The sequence below is a fragment of the Leucopleurus acutus genome, assembly GCF_964270905.1.
Source record: "Leucopleurus acutus genome assembly, chromosome: 11".
In the NCBI taxonomy this organism is placed as follows: Eukaryota; Metazoa; Chordata; class Mammalia; order Artiodactyla; family Delphinidae; genus Leucopleurus; species Leucopleurus acutus.
Genome location: NC_139152.1, coordinates 24780756 through 24801566, shown reverse-complemented (window position 1 = coordinate 24801566; position 20811 = coordinate 24780756). Strand labels below are relative to the sequence as shown.

General features: G+C 38.7%; 1 protein-coding gene across 1 annotated transcript in view; it reads right to left on the bottom strand.

Annotated features, from left to right (window-relative positions):
* The window catches only part of FAR2 (fatty acyl-CoA reductase 2), a gene marked incomplete at its 3' end in the record, with an annotated part of 135170 nt that overhangs the window by 47616 nt on the left and 66743 nt on the right, over positions 1–20811 (bottom strand). The window contains exon 2 of the mRNA XM_082851106.1: positions 2088–2316. Coding sequence (XP_082707232.1) covers positions 2088–2276 — 189 coding nt within the window. The 5' untranslated portion in view covers positions 2277–2316. The remainder of the gene's footprint in view (positions 1–2087; positions 2317–20811) is intronic.

Genomic DNA, 20811 nt, shown 5'->3' with positions numbered 1-20811 from the left:
GGCGTACCTCAGGCCACAGATGTTGGTTCAGAAGTTGATATATAACTTAACCCAGGCTGATGAGATGTAAGGAAAATTTGCTGAGGGTTTCCAGAAAAGAAGTTTCATCGATCTTGGAAGAGAGCTTCAGGGAGAGCCAGCTCTCCTCATCCAAAGATTGCCATAAATGTATGTGAGCAAGATATTATTATCCCATTTTACAGATAAGGAAACTGAGGCTCAGTAGAGTATGTATCTTGCCCACTGTCCCAAGGCTAATAATTAGCAGTGCTGAGATTCAGACCCAGGTCAATCTACCTCTGAAGCCCATGCTCTTAAGCACTATCTGATAGCAACAGATAGTTCCCAGGTGATATTGATGCTGCTGGTTAGGAGACCACAGTTTAAGGACCACTGTTTATAAAAGTCAACAGCTGGCAGTTGTAAACAGCCCAATAGTGGAAACAGGTAGAGATTTGCAAGCCAGTTTCACAAATAAGTTATTTATAGTATAATCAAGATTTCCATACCAAAAGAATTATTGCTGTGTTATCAAATACAATGCATTGAATATAACTATAGGCGAAAATTATGAGGACCACAAGACTCTCTGCCAAAATATTTATCTAGAAATTCATAAGCTGGCTACAAAGCTAAAGAGGCATGTCTCCTACATGATGAAAACAGTCCATTAGGGATGTATAACTGAGCAAGCTGTATGAAGAAGGATCTGAGAGTTTCTTCTCAATTTTGGTTTTATGCCACATCAGCCTTTTTTTTCTTATTCTTAAGAACCATTACTTACAATGCAGGCAGTGTAGGGTATAGGCAAGTGTGCTTGCCTTAGAGCCGGACTTGGGGGGTGGGTGTCTGAAGTCTGACTCTCTCATTTACTAACTGGGTGACCTTTGGAAAGTTAATACTTCTGGTCTCATTTATCCATCTGTAAAATTTGGATATTAATTCTTACTTCACAGGGTTGTTGAAAAATCAATGAGGTAAGGCTCATTTGAATAGTGTCTGCCATGTACTAAGTACCCAGTAAGTGCCAGCTATTATTATTTGTCCCACTGCTGAGTTAAGCTATGAGATACAGGAGAGGCTTTTGTGATTCTCCTGATGATGGTTTATACCAAAATCTCATGCTGGTGCCAGAAGATAAAATGTAATCATCAAGCTTACGGGGTGTCTATAATGTGCTGTGCTATCAGATACGCAACTCCCTTAGATGTTAGCATGCCTAAACACTGGAAAGGAGACTTTGTAAAAAATATTTCTTATTTAAATCTTCTTTTTGCCAACCCTAAGTGACCTTGTACTTTCCAAAGGAGTCTATGAACAAGACACGTACATTTAAATTAATTCCCATGGCAATCCTAGGAGGTCATTGTTGTTATTATTCTAAACATTGCAAGCTGGAGGGTAAGAGGTATAAATACATAAACAAGTTAATTACAATATGTTTGAGATGAAAGCCTTCAAATTTATAAATTAAGACATGAGATGACATTCATATTTTGGGGGGAGGGGAGTGAGAAAGTTTGATACCCAAATGCTCATTCACACATATGTTTCATTTTCCCTTAGAAGAACTTACAGGATAATAGAAATATAATGGGATAATAGAAATATCAAGTTATCATAGATAAAGTATACAACTTGTGGCTTTTAGACAACTGAAAGTATTACTGCATGGCTACTTAGTAATCACATCTGTTTATAATATGATATGATGTAATATGCAATATACTATCTAAAAATTTGGAGGAAAGCTACCTTAAATTTAAATGTAAATTAGGAAAGAGTTTGGATGACCTCATGATAGATTTCAAGCCTGGCGAGTCCACTCTGCGAGCTTTAGCATTTTGACTCTTACCCAGTAATTTGCAGAATATAGATTACCTGCTCACCTCTTCTGGACAGGGTCTAAGCACTCTTTCCTCTCTTATGGGAAAACACCACAGATTTCCATGAGCTGCTCCTTGCTATCTTGTTTTGTCTCCTTTCCTCTACCTGCCCAGATATCCTGGTCCCCACCTGCAGTTTGGGGCTATAAGGGAACATTGTAGTGAGTCACCATGCCCTAAGGCTCTTCCCATAAGGCTTACCTTACTATTTAGGATCTGGAAAACCCTCTGCTGCAGGGTCTGGCCAGCCTTGGGCCTCACAAGGATGTAAATGACTCTCAGGTCTGGGCTGGTGCGAAATAGCTTCTCCATCAACACTTTGCCCAAGAAGCCTGTGGCCCCAGTAATGAGAATGGACTTGCCACCATAGAAATCTGCAATCATGGACATGGCTCTTCCCTTTGTCTTTTATAGCTTCGGAAAGAGGTTCCTGAAAAGAAAGAAAAATAACAAAAGATTACATTCTCAGTAGTGCTAAAATGCAGTCATTTAAAATGTTGCTGGCATTTCCAGGAGTTTTGAATGCAGGAAAAGGTCAGACAGAGTGATAGCATCATGGCTTATTGGCAACACAATTCATTTCAATCAATATTTACTGAGATTTCTCTCCCTGCTAGATGTTATGCCAGGAACTGTGGACAAGAAATGAGTAAGACATGGTTCCTGCTCTCAAGGAATTGTTTGTAGTCTGATGGAGGAAATAGATACCTAGAGACCGTGAAATATAATATGGTAATGCTAAAACCAAAGAAAGCACAGAGGAAGGGTGCATAGCAGGATCTGGAAATTTCAGGAAGGCCCCTATAGGTGGTGACACCTGCGGTCAAACTTGAAAAGAGATAAGGGCTGGGGTAAGGGCATTCCAGGCCAAAGAAAGATCAAAAGCAAAGGTCCAACGTGTGGTGTGGGATGCTGTATGGGGGAATAGTACAAAGAATTCAGTGTTATGAGAATGTAAATGATAAGGTTGGGAATAGTCCCAAACCTGTGAAACCAAAGATTAGAACAGGATCAAATTTTTAAAATTATGACGTAATTAGTATTTCAGTTGCAGTTTTATTCAGAGAAAATCATTTCCAAGAGCAGATCTAGTGGTAGGAAGCCGGATGCAGCACTTGGATGCTGTGACTTCCAAGAAAAAACACCCCATGCAACGTGAAGTGTTTTGCCTTTAAGCCTGGCCTCAAGATTGTTGATTGGAAGCCGCGGAGCTTTGGAGGAGGCAAGGCCATAGGGTGGGAGCAGACTTTCCTTTCTGTCACTGACTTTGCTGCCTGCAGCAAGTCTTTGGCTGTCTTTGTGGATGGGATTTGGGTGGATCTTGCAGAACACAACTCCAGGGACCAGCCCTGACATCAGAGCTTGAAAGAAGAACAACAAAAAAAAACAAGTGAAAAAGCCAACACCCTGCCTTTTTCACTCCAGTCAAGTCAACTCCAGTGACTGCTTAACAAAACATGATTTTTCAAAGTCCTGATGTATAAATTAATTATAATTTATAGTTTAAAATTATAGTCATAATTTATACTTTGAGTATCTTGAGGCTACGTTCTTGGGCAGCACTCTTTGCCTTTGGAGGATTCATTCATTCATGGATTTACTCAACAAATAATTCTGTGCACTTGCCATGCCAGACTCTATGCTAAGTTCTGAAGGTAAACGGTTGAATAAGACAAACAGATCCTTGCTGTCGCTCTAGAAGAGGAGGCCAGTGATACACACATAAGTAAATACATAAACAAGTTAATTACAACTGTTACTAATGTAAATAAAACAGGGATCAACGACACAAATCACAATTATCAGTGCTATACACTAGGAAGTACTATGGGTTTCAACTGTTAGCTATTTTCATTGGTTGTTTAAATCCCTTTTAAGGATTGATGTGAGAAATATTATTTTGAAGAACACATTTGGACCTTGTGCAAAAGAGCAATGAAAGATATGTTTTGTCATGTTATATAATGTTACTCACGTTACAATCTATCTAATGATTTTCTCAAAATTTAGCACTTGGGAAAAGTATTGATTATTTTTGCTTTGCCTGTCTTGAAGCTCAGAAAAGTGGTGTCACCAAGTTTGGAAGGCAGTACAGTATCCTAGTTTAGCACTCAGATTCTAAGCAAGACTGAAATCAAATACCAGTTCTACCATTTACTAGGTCTATTATCTCAGGCAAATTATTAATCTTTCAATGCTGCAGTTTGTTCATCAGTAAACTGGGGATAACTAAAGTATCCACTTAATAGTGCTGTGGTAAGGATTATGTGAGTGAATACATGTGAAACTGTTAAAAATATAACTTACCTATAGTATTGGCTATTCATATGGTCACTGGTTCCACATTTTTCGTCTTAACGGTTTCTGGCTTTTTCGTTTCTTTTCTTTTTTTTCTTTTTTTTTTGTTTGCGGTACGCGGGCCTCTCAGTGTTGTGGCCTCTCCCGTTGCGGAGCACAGGCTCCGGACATGCAGGCTCAGCGGCCATGGCTCACGGGCCCAGCCGCTCCGCGGCACGTGGAATCTTCCCGGACCGGGGCACGAACCCGTGTCCCCTGCATCGGCAGGCTGACTCTCAACCACCGCACCACCAGGGAAGCCCTGGCTTTTTCTTTTGACAGTTATTTATTTATTTATTTTAAATAAATTTGTTTATTTATTTATTTATTTTTGGCTGTGTTGGGTCTTTGTTGCTGCACACAGGCTTTATTTTAAATGTCCTGTCTTATGCATTTTATATACCCTCTTTTGGAAATATGAGGAGATGATTTATAACTGTCATCAAGTCAAATAAAGTGTTTTCCCCAAATGCAACTCTACTCGATGGTAAATCTTTCCAACGTCTTTATATATAAAAATGGGGCTTCCGTGGTGGCGCAGTGGTTGAGCGTACGCCTGCCGATGCAGGGACACGGCTTCGTGCCCCGGTCCGGGAAGATCCCACATGCCGCGGAGCGGCTGGGCCCGTGAGCCATGGCTACTGAGCCTGCGCGTCCGGAGCCTCTGCTCCGTAACGGGAGAGGCCACAACAGTGAGAGACCCGCATACCGCAAAAAGACAAAACAACAACAACAACAACAAAAAGTTTAGGCACCACACTCCTTTAATAGAATATTAGGCATAAATGAGCATGGTTAGCAGGAAAATACAGATGGGAAACTGAGTTTGGATAGGGTGACTTCCCAACCTCATTGGTTCTGAAGATGTCAGATGCTTGTTTTGTAATAACATATGCTTTCCTGGAGTTATATTTTCTAGAACTGCAAAGATACTCTTCAGATTTTTTGGTCCCAGATAATTTTGCAATGTGTGATGAAAAATTTGAGAGAGCAGGTTACGTATCTCTAATGAGCCAGTTTCTTGTGGGACAAAGGAAGGCTTAAAGTATCCCCAAAGAATGGAATGTGCCTGCTCTGTCCGGAGTCCAAGTATTTCTCAAACACAACAGAAACCAGCACAGTACAATGAGTGCTCTGAGAGGAAAGCAAAACATATGCCAGTATCTCCTGGCATTCACTACCCATTGTCAAGAGCAGGTGGCAGGGGAGTTGTGGCCAGGACTCTAATTAAGGCAAGTGATTCTGAAAAACATCAAAGAGAAGTCCTCATCCTCAGATCAAAACATCATCAGAGATGTTTCGTCAAACTCTTGCTTCTACTCTCAAGACATGCCTTGGTTCCTGGACCCGGAAACTCCCATACGAAATTTGGCCCCGGAAAACCCATTTTATACGTTATAGATTTGCGAGGTCCAGGAATGGTTAATCCTTAATATACTTCATTAAAACAATTAAATTGTTTCAAAAATTAAAATAATTTTACACTCAGTAATGGAGGATATACAACTCTAGGAGGAAGAATAGGTTTAGAACAGCTGGCTGGATCACGGCTTACCTTTCATAAAGTCTCAGATTACTTATGCAGAGAGCAAAGTCCAGTTTCCTACTCCTCATGCTCCTAATATGGTCTGTGAGAAGCCTAAACTACTTTGACAATCTCTGAACCATCCTGTATGATGCAGGGTCTCTGAGGCTTGAAGGAAAAAAAGATGGGACCCATGAGAGTCTGCCAATGTATTTTTAATGAATGTCTATGTGTGCCGGGCACTACCCAGGCACTGGGACTAGTAGAGAACAGGCCTTATGCAGCTTAGATTCTTCCTTTCTATTCTGGAGCATCTTTTCTCCTTAAGATTGCCAGTTTTCCACGGTCATGAGTGGAATTCGATAGTGTTTGCTCTCCTGTTGTTCTCTAGAAATGAGGCCGTTCTAATTTCTAGAGAACAGGTGTTAAAATTTAATCACAACAGTTGTGCCAAGGCATACATTTCTTGCAGGTGTAAAGCATGAGGGAACTTTAATTCTTCTTTGGGTGGCTCCTCTGGAAAATAAAAAATTAAGATTCAAGCATTTAAGTAGGCAATCCATACTTCTCGGTAGCCCTTGAGAGAAAAACATTTTTAGAAAAGAAAAAAGGTGCTTTGCCTCTCAGGAATCGTACTTTGTCAAGGTTTCTTGGTCTTGGCACTAGTAACATTTTGGGATGGGTAAAGCTTTGTAGCAGGGGCTGTCCAGGGCAACGTATGTCGATGTTTACCAGCACCCTGGCCTCTATTCACTCGATGGTAATGACATCCTTTCCCCAGCAGGGTGTGACAAACCAAATGCTTCTAGACTTCGCTCAATGTGCTTTTGGGGAAAACTTGCCTCCCTTTTCAGAGAATCACTGTTTAGAACTTTTTAAAATTCTCAGTTTATAATATTCTGTCCATCGTATTAAAGAGTCAAGATTCAAAGCTTAAATATCTCTTTGTGAGGCTAAGTAGAAATATAATCCACTGTCATATCTTATTTTACCCATATTGAATCATTCATAATTAACTACGTTTACCCAAGCAAATTACAGATGTGGTGAATCTTGATAGAATTCAAAGTGAAGATGCAGGAAGATTTCTCCAGATAAAGATTCCCCACTTTTTATTTAACCAAATTTCTTTTAGTCTCTGTGTTGTAGATTAGACTATTAATCCCAACTTTCATATATATAAATCACATATCTGTTTGTCAAGTACTTAGTGAAAAAAAAGTTTTCATCAGAGAGCTCTACGTTTTACTTTGGTTTCCTGAGTATATGCCAAATTATGCAGTTCAGCAATGAATTTAGATACTTTCACTGTGGGCTTTTTATATAAAGTTTTTCTGGGAGAAATTTTAAGTTCTTGATGGAGGAATAATAACGTCCAGGGATGTTGGGGCACAGGCCTCACTAATTGAATTAGCAACGCTCCATGGTCAAGAGAAACCAATTTGGAAATCATCCCAGCTGGGGAGGGATAGTCCGGGCTGGCTTAAGAAAACAAAATTTAGCAATCACCTCATCACATTCCTCCTAGTTTGCTTCTGCTTAGCTCCTTAGTAAGTCTTCATAAAAAACTCCAAATTTAACAGAAATGAAAATGGAGAAAGATATGACCTAAATCCATCACTTCATCGTAATTGATTAAGTAGGTGTATTGACTGCCTACTGTGTGCTACACCCTGTTAGGTGTGGATATCATAGAGCAAAAGGACATGAGGACCAGTAAGCAAAAGGTCAGTAGAGCAAAAGGTCATGAGGACAGGAAGTAAAAATTTTGCTCATGGGCCACTAAGGGTAATGGTGAGTGGTGACACTCTGGTTTCAACCCCTTGATTCCTGGACCTGTGAATCCTGGCTATGGGAGAAACAGCACCACATGTTGGATGCTGATTTAGAGCATATACATCCCTCTGGGAAACCTTACCCCAGCCCCGTGAGGTTTTTCCACCTTGCTGGCACTGTAAATGAGTCTTCAAAAGGAAATTCTACCATTCTATCATACAGGTGCTTCAGGATGGAGCAGAACATGGCGAGACCACTGAACTCTACGAACATGGGCCTATTGCCACACTTCATTTATTGGGAAATGAGTTCCTTAAGCAGAAGCAATACAGTGTGGAATACCATGATGGTATACAAGGCATTCTATAAGTATACTCATGATAGTTTTGGCAGAAGCATTTCATGTAAGGAAAACAAATCCATATCCAATGTGTCTATTCTAGTAAGAACAAGATACTGCCCCTTCCATGATGGAAGCAGTTCAATGTACAGAAAGAGAAAAACAAATACCGTATGCTACCACCTATATATGGAATCTAAAGAAAAAAAAAAAAAAAAAGAACAACCTAGGGGCAGGACAGGAATAAAGACGCAGACGTAGAGAATGGACTTGAGGACATGGGGAGGGGGAATGGTAAGCTGGGACGAAGTGAGAGAGTGGCATGAACATATATATACTACCAAATGTAAAATAGATAGCTAGTGGGATTTAGCCACATGGCACAGGGTGATCAGCTCGGTGCTTTGTGACCACCTAGAGGCGTGGGATAGGGAGGGTGGGAGACACAAGAGGGAGGAGATATGGGGTTATATATATATGTATAGCTGATTCACTTTGTTATAAAGCAGAAACTAACACACCATTGTAAAGCAATTATACTCCAATAAAGATGTTAAAAAAAAAAGAAAAAGAAGCTCTGTGTGTAAAATGCTATCAAACAGTATTACATAGTAAAGAAAAATCATTTGTGATAGGAATAGTCCATTGATGTGGCCGACTTCATTGTTGTCTGATTTTAAGAAACCGTCCCGGCCACCCCAGCCTTCACCACCCACCACCCTGATCCGTCAGCAGCCATCAACACGGAGGCAAGACCCTCCACCAGTAAAAATATTGACTTGCTGAAGGCCCAGATGATGGTTAGCATTTTTTAGCAGGAAAGTATTTTTTAAGTAATGTTTGTACATTTTTTTAAAGATATAATGCTATTGTACACTTAATAGCCTACAGTATAGTGTAAGCATAACTTTTAGATGCACTGGGAAACCAAAATATTAATGTGACTCATTTTAGTGCAATATTTGTTTTATTGTGGTGGTCTGGAACTAAACCTGCAATATCTCTGAGTATGCTTGTAATCAGCTTGCCACAGGGTACCTGGCTGACCACCCTTTGAAATGGTGCCATCTCAAGGATTCAGTGTTGGTCTCTGGGACGGCAAATAGGGCACTCAGCAATGGCAGCAGCCAAGTTGGCAGTGGGTGAGCAGAAGTCCATGTTGCTGAGCCAATACATAAACCTTTATCTCTGCCACCATGGCTTCACGAGCCCACTGGGTGATGATGGGATGGCTGGGGAGGGAGGCTGACTGATATTCACAGCATAGGTCATCCTATCCACTTGAATATTAAAATCTTCCCCTGCTGAGGTTACTCTTCAGTGAGCATTTATATGGGACAGAAGTATCTTTGGGCTTTTGCCCATTCCATATACTTCTTCCCCAGACTTCCTTGTCATCAATTTTCCAGCCATGTTCCTTCCAAGTCCCTGACCATCCAGACATACCATTGGCCATAGGCCATGAATCCGTAGATAACTGCATGTCTGACAACTTCTCCTTCTAAGCAAGGAGAACAACCAGGTGCACAGCCTGAAGTTCTGCTCACCAGGAGGATTTCCCTTCACCACAGTCCTTCAGGGATGTCCCAGAAAGGAGCTCTAGTGCTGCAGCTGTCCACTTTGGAAGATGCCTGTACATCATGAGAATCATCTGTAAGCCAGGCCAGAGTGTTCTCTCCTTCTGTAAACTGATTGTAGGGAATTCCCCATGAGGCCATAGGGACAGGTTGGGAAAGAAAAGGTAGTGTAGCAAAAGTGGGGACCATGGGCATTTGGGCCACTTCTTCATGTAACTTACTTGTGTGTTCAGGGCCTGATTGGGCCTCGTCAGTTATATACAACCTCCACTCGATGATGGAGTGCTGCTGTGCGTGCTCAACTTTATGGTTTGATGGAGCAGATAACACCCAGCTCATGATGGCCTAATGCTGTTTCTCTAAAGGAGAGCAGTTACCCAACAGAGCATGGCAGGGCTTTGCTCTAAAATCCTAAGAGCCTGTGCAGGGACTCACCAATAGAGGCCTGCTGAAAGCTCCAAGGAGCTACCGACAAGTGTCTGCCACTGATACTTCCAGCACCATTAGATTTACTGGATCATATGACTCAAGAGGCAGAGAGACTTGCATGGCAGCCTGGACCTGCAGCAAAGCCTTTTCTTGTTGTAGGCCCCACTCAAAATGAGCAGCTTTTAGGGTTACTCACTAGATGGACCAGAGTAACACACTCAAATCAGGAATATGTTGCCTCCAAAATCTGAAGAGGCCAACTAGGTGTTGTGTTCCTTTTTTGGTTGTAGGAGAGGCCAAATGCAACAACTTATTCTTCATCTTAGAAAGGATCTTTCAACATGCCCCACACTGCTGGACCCCTAAAATTTCACTGAGATAGAAAGTCCCTGAATTTTTGTTGGATTTATTTCTCACCCTCTGATATGCAAATGTCTTACCAGTAAGTCTAGAGTTGTTGCTACTTCTTGCTCACTGGGTCCAATCACCATAATGTCATCAATGTAATGGACAACTATGATATCCTGTGGTAGGGAAAGGTGATCAAGATCCCTCCAAACTAAATTGTGACGTAGGGCTGGCAAGTTGATATACCCCTGAGGTAGGATAGTGAAGGTGTATTGCTGGCCTTGCCAGGTAGAAGCAAACTGCTTTTGGTGGTCTTATTAATAGGGATGGAGGAAAAAGCATTTGCTAGCTTAACAGCTGCATACCGGGCACCAAAGGGTGTGTAAACTTTCTCAAGCAATGCAAACACATCTGGTAAAGCAGTTGCAACTGTAGTCACTACTGTTTTAAGCTTACAATAATCCACTGTCATTCTTCAAAATCCATTTGTTTTTTGTAATAGGCAAGTTGAATGAGCAGTGGTAGAAATCACTATCCCTGCATCTTTCAAGCCCTTGATGGTGACATTAATCTCTGCCATCCCTCCAGGAATGACGTATTTCTTTTGGTTTACTATTTTTCAGGGTAGAGGCAGTTGTAGTGGTTTCCACTTGACCTTTCCCACCATAACAGCCCTCACTCCACAGGACAGGGAACCAATTTGGTTCCCTCACTCACTTCCCAGCCCTCACTCCACAGGACAGGGAACCAATTTGGAGATTCTACCAGCTGCTGAGTATGTCACTAAAATTATGTATTCCTGAACTGGAGAAATAATCAAAGAATGGGTTTGGGGACTTACAGAGCCCACTGTGAGATGGTCCTAACCTAAAACTCCATTGATCACCTGACCTCCACAAGCTCCTATTTTGTCACCAGACTAACATTCTGGTTTTCCTGGAATTAGTGTCAGTTCAGAGCCAGTGTTCAGTAGTCCCTGAAAGCTCTCATTATTTCCTTTTCCCCAATGTGCAGTTACCCTGGGAAAGACCATAGGTCCCTTTGGGGACGGCTGGGAAAAGATTAACAGTATAAATTTTTAGCAGTATAGAGGGATCCTTTCTCAAGGGGACTTGCCCTTCCCTTCATTCAAGGGGTTCTGGGTCTGTACACTGACTCAAGTCTGGGAATTCAGTTGGGGCCATGACTATTTTTTTTTTTTTTGATTCAAGTTAGACTTTTGTTCAGTTGACTTAGAACTTTTTTGCTTATACAGATGAAGAAAGAATTTAGTAGCTTTCCCATACACCATGATGAAACAGTCAATGCCATAGGTCTCTATAAGTCAGACTTTTCTGATTGCTACTTTGACTCTGCTGTCATTTATGTCCTTTTAACCATGATACCTTGACTTTGGCAATTAAGGGTCACTATTCGTCCCCAGTCACCCTGGGATCCTCATTGCATTTAGGTTTCCCAATTTATTACACCCTTTCCCACTGTAAGTTCTGGCCTACAGAGAAAAATGATTACTGAGCTCTTCAAGGATGCTGGGGCTCCCTTCACAAATTTATTTCTGTGACCCAGCCAAGTTGGCACATCACAATTATTATATTTTCTCCTAACACATTCACCACCCACCGGACTTCTGTCACATTTTTAAAGAACAAAGTCCTTGCTTGATGGCTTGGTAGCTGAACATAACATTAACATTGACGGGAAGCTTTATTTACTTGATTTTGAATGATTTCTTTTGCCCGATTTTCAACCTAAATATTCATTACTGATAAACTCTTCTATTTCTTAACTGTCTCAGCTTAAGTAACAAAAAGTATGTGAGTTACAATGTAGGCACAGTGAGAACACTGAACTAGAGCTAGAAAATCTAGAAATGGAGTCTGTTCTGTGGCTAATTGTTAACGTAACTCTGAATCTCCAATCTTGTCAGCTCTGAGACTCAATTTCCTCTTCTGTTAAATAATATTCTACCTACTTCACAGAACAGTTTTAATAATCAAATAGAGTAATAAGTAAAAGAGAACTCTAAGTGTTATCTGACCAGAATTGTTCTTGTTCTGGTTGCTATACTATGAATACTACTTTGACCCTGAATCCAAATATCCTGTGCTTATTTGTTAACAAATATTGAGAGCATATCTTGTCATCCAGCTTATGTAGTAAAACACTTGATGCAGATGCTGTATTTTATACTGTATTATTCCTCAAAAGTCAACTAACACAGTACTTTGTAATGAAAAGTGTCTCAATAAATATTGTTGAATCAACAAATAAGTGAGTCAGCACTGAAAGGACTGACTGACTTCTTAATCAATGAATAAAAAGTCAGGGGCTAATTCACAAACCCTAGTGGGCATTTGAATCATTGGAAAGCTTGCTAAAATTGTTCTTTACTAGAACTCCTTTTCTGAGATTTTGATTTAGAAAGTTTGAGGTAGGGCCCAGGTAGATGCATTTTAATGAACACCCCAACTGATTCAGATATAGGTGGTAAGAGAAATGCTGATGTAGGGAATTTGATGGAGGTGCTCTGATCCCAGATCATATTTTCCTCCACAGCTTACATCTTTAATGTAAGCCTATGTTGTCCCTATGATGGTTTTTCTTCTTAAAACAAGACAAAAAATAACCTGCTTACTTGAGAATTCTCATTTCTAATAATAGTGGAATGCAGATAACACAGGTAGGATGCAGCAGACCATGGCTTCAGTCCAGCCAGGGCTGAAGTCTGAGCTTCAAAGGCTTCAAGCATGCACTAAGGTAACTGTGATGGAGAGACTCCCTCTGCATTTATTACAAGCATCAGAGCTCACAGGGTCACTCATAAAACACAGGTACTGGAAGAAGTAGAATAGAAACACATCTTCTCAAATCAATAACTAAAACTTTTACAAAGTATTTTTTCTCTGTGTTCCTGCTTCCCAATACTAGAAGCTGAATTAAATGACTATTTAAAGAATTTTAAAAAATATAGTGGAAATCTATGCACAGAGAGTAGAAGAGCATACCAGTGATTAATAAACATATTATATCAGCTTGGCATGAAAGGGTTGTAGATCAAAGTGTCCTAATTTCTTCTGACAAGATATAGTCATTTCCTCTGCTATTCACATGGGTTAAAATACCTATATTCAGATTAATTCAAGCAGAGTTTAGAAATAAGGTTGGAGATTTCTATTTTCCAGTCCACTCAACTATATCTCAACCTTTTATCCAACCAAGGAAACTGTGTGGAAACAAAATAGTTGGAAAGGATGAAGATCTTTAACAAGAAAGCCTGATTACAAGGAGATTGATTTAACATCATGAACTCAGTCCACCAAAAAGGCAATTGATTCGTAGACTAACACTGAAAACTTGGTACAAAATCAGAGCACAGATTACTGTTTACACCAAAAGATATGATGACATATATATATATATATATATATATATATATATATATATATATAAAATACATAGTTCATTTGCAGATACAAGAGTTATCAGAATTTGTTACTGTCAATTATTAGACACAGTATTCATTAACTATACCTGTCCAAAGAAAGGTCATCAAGTTAGTCACTTCATGTAGTGAGATTCCAGGAGCTTAGTCACTGCCATACACCAATGGAACCATGCGGGAAATTATATTTTTTAAAAAGGTCAATATGAAGGTTAGTTAATTATACATAAATTGATATAAAATGGCAAATCGGAAATCCTTATTTCCTAATGGAAGTTCCTGATCATAACCTGTGTCAATAAATTGACAGGAAAATCTGAATAAATGTAAATATCCTATGCACTTGGAAATATGCAGCTAGGCCTTTATGAAGGACTAAGTTCTGAAGTAAAGCTAACGCTGTACCTGTCACAGTTCTCTCCATAGGAAGTTATTCCTATGTTCAGAAGAACAATAAGCCACAAACAGCACTCTTATTTTTCTCTGATAATGTACAATGAATTTTATCAACAAAGATTTTAGGTATTTGTCTTTAAGAGAAGGTAAGGAAAGTAGGTGTACCTCAACATAATAAAGCCCATATATGACAAACGTACAGCCAACATCATTCTCAATGGTGAAAAACTGAAACCATTTCCTCTAAGATCAGGAAAAAGACAAAGTTGTCCACTCTCACCAGTATTACTCAACATAGTTTTGGAAGTTTTAGCCACAGCAATCAGAGAAGAAAAAGAAAAAAAATGTAATCCAAATCAGAAAAGAAGAAGTAAACTTGTCACTGTTTGCAGATGACATGATACTATACATAGAGAATCCTAAAGATGCTACCAGAAAACTACTAGAGATAATCAATGAATTTGGTAAAGTGGCAGGATACAAAATTAATGCACAGATATCCCTTGCATTCCTACACACTTATGATGGAAAATCTGAAAGAAAAATTAAGGAAACACTCCCATTTACCACTGCAACAAAAAGTATAAAATACCTAGGAATAAACCTACCTAAGGAGACACAAGACCTGTATGCAGAAAACTATAAGACAGTGATGAAAGAAATTAAAGATGATACAAACAGATGGAGAGATATACCATGATCTTGGATTGGAAGAATCAACAAAGTGAAAATGACTACACTACCCAAAGCAATCCACAGATTCATTGCAATCCCTATCAAACTATCAATGGCATTTATCACAGAACTAGAACAAAAAATTTCACAATTTGTATGGAAACAAAGAAGACCCCAAATAGCCAAAGCAATCTTAAGAAAGAAAAACGGAGCTGGAGGAATCTGGTTCCCAGACTTCAGACTCCATTACAAAGCTACAGTAATCAAAACAGTATGGTACTGGCACAAAAACAGAAATATAGATCAATGGAACAGGATAGAAAGCCCAGAGATAAACCCACACACATATGGTCACATTATCTTTGATAAAGGAGCCAAGAATATGCAATGGAGAAAAGACAGCCTCTTCAATAAGTGGTGCTGGAAGAACTGGACACCTACATATAAAAAATGAAATTAGAACACTCCCTAACACCATACACAAAAGTAAACTCAAAATGGATTAAAGACCTATAAAACTCTTAGAGGAAAACATAGGCAGAACACTCTATAACATAAATCACAGCAAGATCCTTTTTGACCCGCCTGCTAGAGAAATGGAAATAAAAATAAACAAATGGGACCTAATGCAACTCAAAAGCTTTTGCACAGCAAATGAAAAGATAAACAAGATGAAATGACAACCCTCAGAATGGGAGAAAATATTTGCAAATAAAGCAACTGGCAAAGGATTAATTTTCAAAATTTATAAGCAGCTCATGCAGCTCAATATCAAAAAAACAAATAACGCAATCCAAAAATGGGCAGAAGACCTAAATAGACATTTCTCCAAAGAAGATATATAGATTGCCAACAAACACATGAAAGGATGCTCAACATCACTAATCATTAGAGAAATGCAAATCAAAACTACAATGAGGTATCACCTCACACCAGTCAGAATGGGCATCATCAAAAAATCTACAAACAATAAATGCTGGAGAGGGTGTGGAGAAAAGGGAACCCTCTTGCACTGTTGGTGGGAATGTAAATTGATACAGCCACTATGGAGAACAGTATGGAGGTTCCTTAAAAAACTAAAAATTGGGGCTTCCCTGGTGGCGCAGTGGTTGAGAGTCCACCTGCCGATGCAAGGGACATGGGTTCGTGCCCCGGTCCGGGAAGATCCCACATGCTGCGGAGTGGCTGGCCCCGTGAGCCATGGCCGCTGAGCCTGCGCGTCCGGAGCCTGTGTTCTGCAATGGGAGAGGCCACAACAGTGAGAGGCCTGCGTACCGCAAAAAAAAAAAAAAAGAAAAAAGAAATAAAAGAAAAAACAATCTGTGCTGTGGATAGTGAGGCAGTGAAATAAGTATAATGAAGTAAAATTTTTTTAAAATTCCCATTTTGTGCTGTAATCTCTCTGTGTTATCCCATGCCTTAAGGAAGTGTCTGCTATATATTTATGTTAGTGGTACTCTTGGTAAAGGGATCCATGTCTGCCATCAGAAGTGGTATGGAAAGAGCAGTCACAACAGGTGATGAGCATATGAGCAGAGGAATGAAGAATCCAGTGGGAGCAGCAATTCAGAATCAAAGGTAATCAGGAGAATATATATAAGCCTGCCAGGCATATGTGTAAATTTCTCAAAATGCATGGGATGGGAGGCTAACTTACGTTATTTGTGTACTAAGGAAAAGTTGATTCCAGCCAGACACTTGGGATAAAAATATGAAATTTTACTTTGTATAAGCAGTGGTAAAGTGAATTTTAGGAGGTGTCCTGGCTGGAAGCTTGAGTCAGGAACATGAACATCTGTCTTCTTGATAGAGGAAGGGCAATTTTGGATGTTCTTGGAATGATGGAATAGATGATGGCTAGAAAATTGAGGCAGGAGATATCTCAAATATAGGATAAAAGGAATATTGGAAGTAAGATCAAGACAACTAGTTAGTCATTGTTTGACAAGAACTAATATAGTGAGGCAATAATTCCTAAATAATCTTTTTGTTTAAAGCTACAAAAAGCTATCTGTCCCTCTTTCATAGCAATAATAAATGAAATAGTCAAACTATAATGTGAAACTATTTTGTGTCATTAAAAAACAAGTCAATGGGGATATATAATAATGATCTATTCAGAAGTTTTCTTCAAAACCTGAGCTTATAAGTATAAAAGATTTGTCAAATTTTACATCATGAGTATATATTGTTGAAGGATAATATTTCTCTGCCTTTGCTCTTTGAAATGTTATGCTATCTTTGGTTCTGATGACTTTCGTGGACGTTTTTATCTTGGCCTTCCAGCACCTTTTTCTCCTTCTACTTTTCAAAACCTCCTTTTGGGGCAGTACCTCTTTCTCTACTGTGGATAGTCTTTGTGGGACTGTCCTTCAAGACTCTCTGCCCCACTTAGCCAAGGGAAAGGATTTTAAACTTTGAGTAAAGGAACACAACGTTAAGAAAATATGGAGTTGATTCACCTAGTAATGTCACGTTGACTAGATAATCTAGTCAATTAATATTTGTCCTCTTGATACAAAAAGCAAGTTTTTGATAGCTTTTAGGAAATGGAAAAGGGCTTCTTGCTCTTTCCAAGGCTGGCTTTTCAGCCACTCCTTTGATTGTGTGGCTACCTCATTTACTTTCAATAAATTCTCTATTTGTTTACATTGCTATGGAAGGCAGAATCCCAAAATGACCCCCAGTGACCCACACCCTTTATAGTCCCCTCCCCTTGAAAATGGGCAGGTCTTGTAATTTCCTTCTAACCAATAAAATATGGCAACGGTAATGGCTTACACTCCCATGATTATGTTACCTTATATAACAAAGGTGTAATGAACATCCTTAATTAAGTGAAATGGGAGATTATCCGAAGTGGGCCTAATCTACTCAGTGATCCCTTTTGTAAGAGTGACTGTCTTCCTAGACATACAGATGGCCAAGAAGCACATGAAAAGCTGCTCAACATCACTAATGATTAGAACAATTCAAATCAAAACTACAGTGAGGTATCACCTCACACCAGTTAGAATGGGCATCGTCAGAAAATCTACAAACAACAAATGCTGGAGAGGGTGTGGAAGAAAGGGAACCCTCTTGCATTGCTGGTGGGAATGTAAACTGATACAGCCATTATGGAGAACAGTATGGAGGTTCCTTAAAAAACTAAAAATAAAATTACCATATGACCCAGCAATCCCACTACTGGGCATATACCCAGAGAAAATCATATTTCAAAAAGACACATGCACCCCACTGTTCATTGCAGCACTATTTACAATAGCCAGGTCATGGTAGCAACCTAAATGTCCACCAACAGACAAATGGATAAAGAAGATGTGGTACATATATAGAATGGAATACTACTCAGCCATAAAAAGGAACAAAATTGGGTCATTGGGTAGAGACGTGGATGGATCTAGAGACTGTCATACATACAGAGTGAAGTAAGTCAGAAAGAGAAAGACAAATATTGTATAGTAACGCATATATGTGGAACGTAGAAAAATGGTACAGATGAATCGGTCTGCAAGGCAGAAATACAGACACAGATGTAGAGAACAAATGTATGGACACCAAGGGAGGAAAGTGGCAGGGGTGGTGGTGGGATGAATTGGGAGATTGGAATTGACATATATACACTATTATGTATAAAATAGATAATTAATAAGAACCTGCTGAATGTAAAATAAATAAAATTAAATTTAAAAAATAAGTGACAAGTTCTATGGGTTCTAAAACTGCATGGAAACTGTGAGATGATAATTACATATTGTTTTAAGCTGCTAAATTTTGAGTAATTTGTTACACAACAATAGAAAACTAATTCAGTTGCCTTAGTTGATTTCCGTTGCCTTCAACCAAAGAACTCTGACTAATGAAATGCTGGATCTCCTTAAAAATGCCTTGGCTGCAATCTGTGAAGCATATTTTAATCAATAAACAACAAAACCAGTTACATTTCTCTTGGGATTAAATGTCACAAAACATATTGGTTTCTCTGTAGCTATAGTTTAGCATAGGTAAAAGAGCCCTTCTCTCACTAGGATCAGCTAAACCACTTGTTCTCAAACAGGATCTCTTTATACTCTTAAAATTATTGAATATCCCAAAGAGCCTTTATGTGGATATGCCCACCAAAACTTCACATATTTGAAAATAAAACTGAGATTTAAAAATATTTATCATTTAAAACCATGATAAGCACATTAAATGTTAACAGAAATAACATGTTTTTTGAAAAGTGACTACTTTGAATAGTGACTAATATTTTCCCAAATTAAAAAATCTATATTGTGAAGATTGGCACTGTTTTACATTTTTGCAAACCTCTTTAGTATCTGCCTTAGTAGAAGCAACTAGACTTTCATACCTGTTTCTTTATTCAATCTGTTGTATTATTTTGGTTGAACATATGGAGAAAATCTGGCCTCACACAGATATGTAGTTGGAAAGGGAGGGGTATTTTAAAAGCCTTTCTAGATAATTGTGGATTTTTATTTTGATATTATACCAAAAGCTTGGCAAATTATAGTTTCTTAAAGTTTAGTACAATGTGGAATCTAAAACCATATCAATGAACTTTTCAGATTCTGTTACACTAAGATCCATTGGCCTATCTCACTATCTAGATGGATCTTCTACTCATGCATAATTTTATAACATCATGCATTGGTCACCTGGAAAATGACAATTCACCGAGTTACACAGATCTTACAAATGTTAACACGTTTCATTATATAATATTAAAAAATCATATTTGTTAATATCTAGTCAATCTTATCAGGAAAGTCTGGGAAGCTGTCAAGCTGATAGAAGTCTTACAAAACTCTATTTTTCATTTGAAAGCTTCAAGTTCTTCATTGGCAAAAACACTGTCAGTTGTTTTCCTAAGCGACAAATTCACTTAGTTTATTTTGAGGGAATGTCTGCCAAATACTCAAATCTGAATAACCATAGCTTGTCTATGAGTTATTTTTTCAGATAAAACAACGTTCCATGAAAAAATCAGCTAGTTCAGCTCACAACTCAATCACACAAGTGCTTGTCTTGGAAACAGCTCTGGTAGGGAGCAGTTCTTTATATACTTTACATTTCATCACACAAAATATTAAAGACATGTAAGCAAGGATTGAAATATAATTATTTTTAACTGCTTCTTCAAGGACATTCTTAAATGAAACATTATTTTCTTTTTAAGCTTTGAATACAATGACTATTAGTACAGTCTGGGGTATTGCCTTGATTCGTGCTAAGTTTAATACATTGCATTTGTATTTTCATTAGTGCAAATGTTAGCACAATAAAAAGGGCAAATAACATCTTAAATTTTTTGACCCTGTGGATCCCTGAAAGTATCTTCGAGACCTCAGAGGTCTGCAGACCACATTCTGAGAACAACTGGTCTAAACTATTATTTGAGGGCACTATACCAACCATTTCTGCACTTAGCTCAAAGTGGATTTAATAATACTTCCCAGTTTGGGTTTAGAACTTTTTAGGTGTTTTCAAGCTGCAAAGAATTGCTGGTTCTGTTCATGAGCACAGAAGTCCTTATCTTTAACTTATTACACAAATGCATTAAAACAAGGTAGGAAAAAGAGTTTCTTTATATTTTAGATTGAGCTAGTAATTAGCAAGTGTTAGAAATATATTCATTCTATCATGACCAATCTAACCAGCTTAGTTAAAGCTAAAGATGATAATATATCACCAGTTTAACATGGTTGATACTCTGTTGCTCTGGTTTTCTTGTTTCAAAAGTTTGGGCATCTTTGATTTGTTGCTTCCCAAACCAGAAACTAAGACTCAAATTTATGAAAGGAGGCAATATCCCTCTTCTTCTTAGCTACGCGCTGGTTGCTTTTTTTTTTAGTTCAGGGTGTAATTTGGTATTTCAAGAGGTTAAGGGCAATTCTTTTTGAACATTAGAGCTTTGGTAACAAAAGCACATCTGCTCTACTAGTTGTCTCTCTGTCAGCTGACTGATTCCACAAGAGAAGACTTCTTTTTTTTTTTTTTTTAACTCAACCTAGAATTCACTGAAATTATTGGAGAAGCAACATGATATTTGGCTAGCAGCACTTTATTTCCTG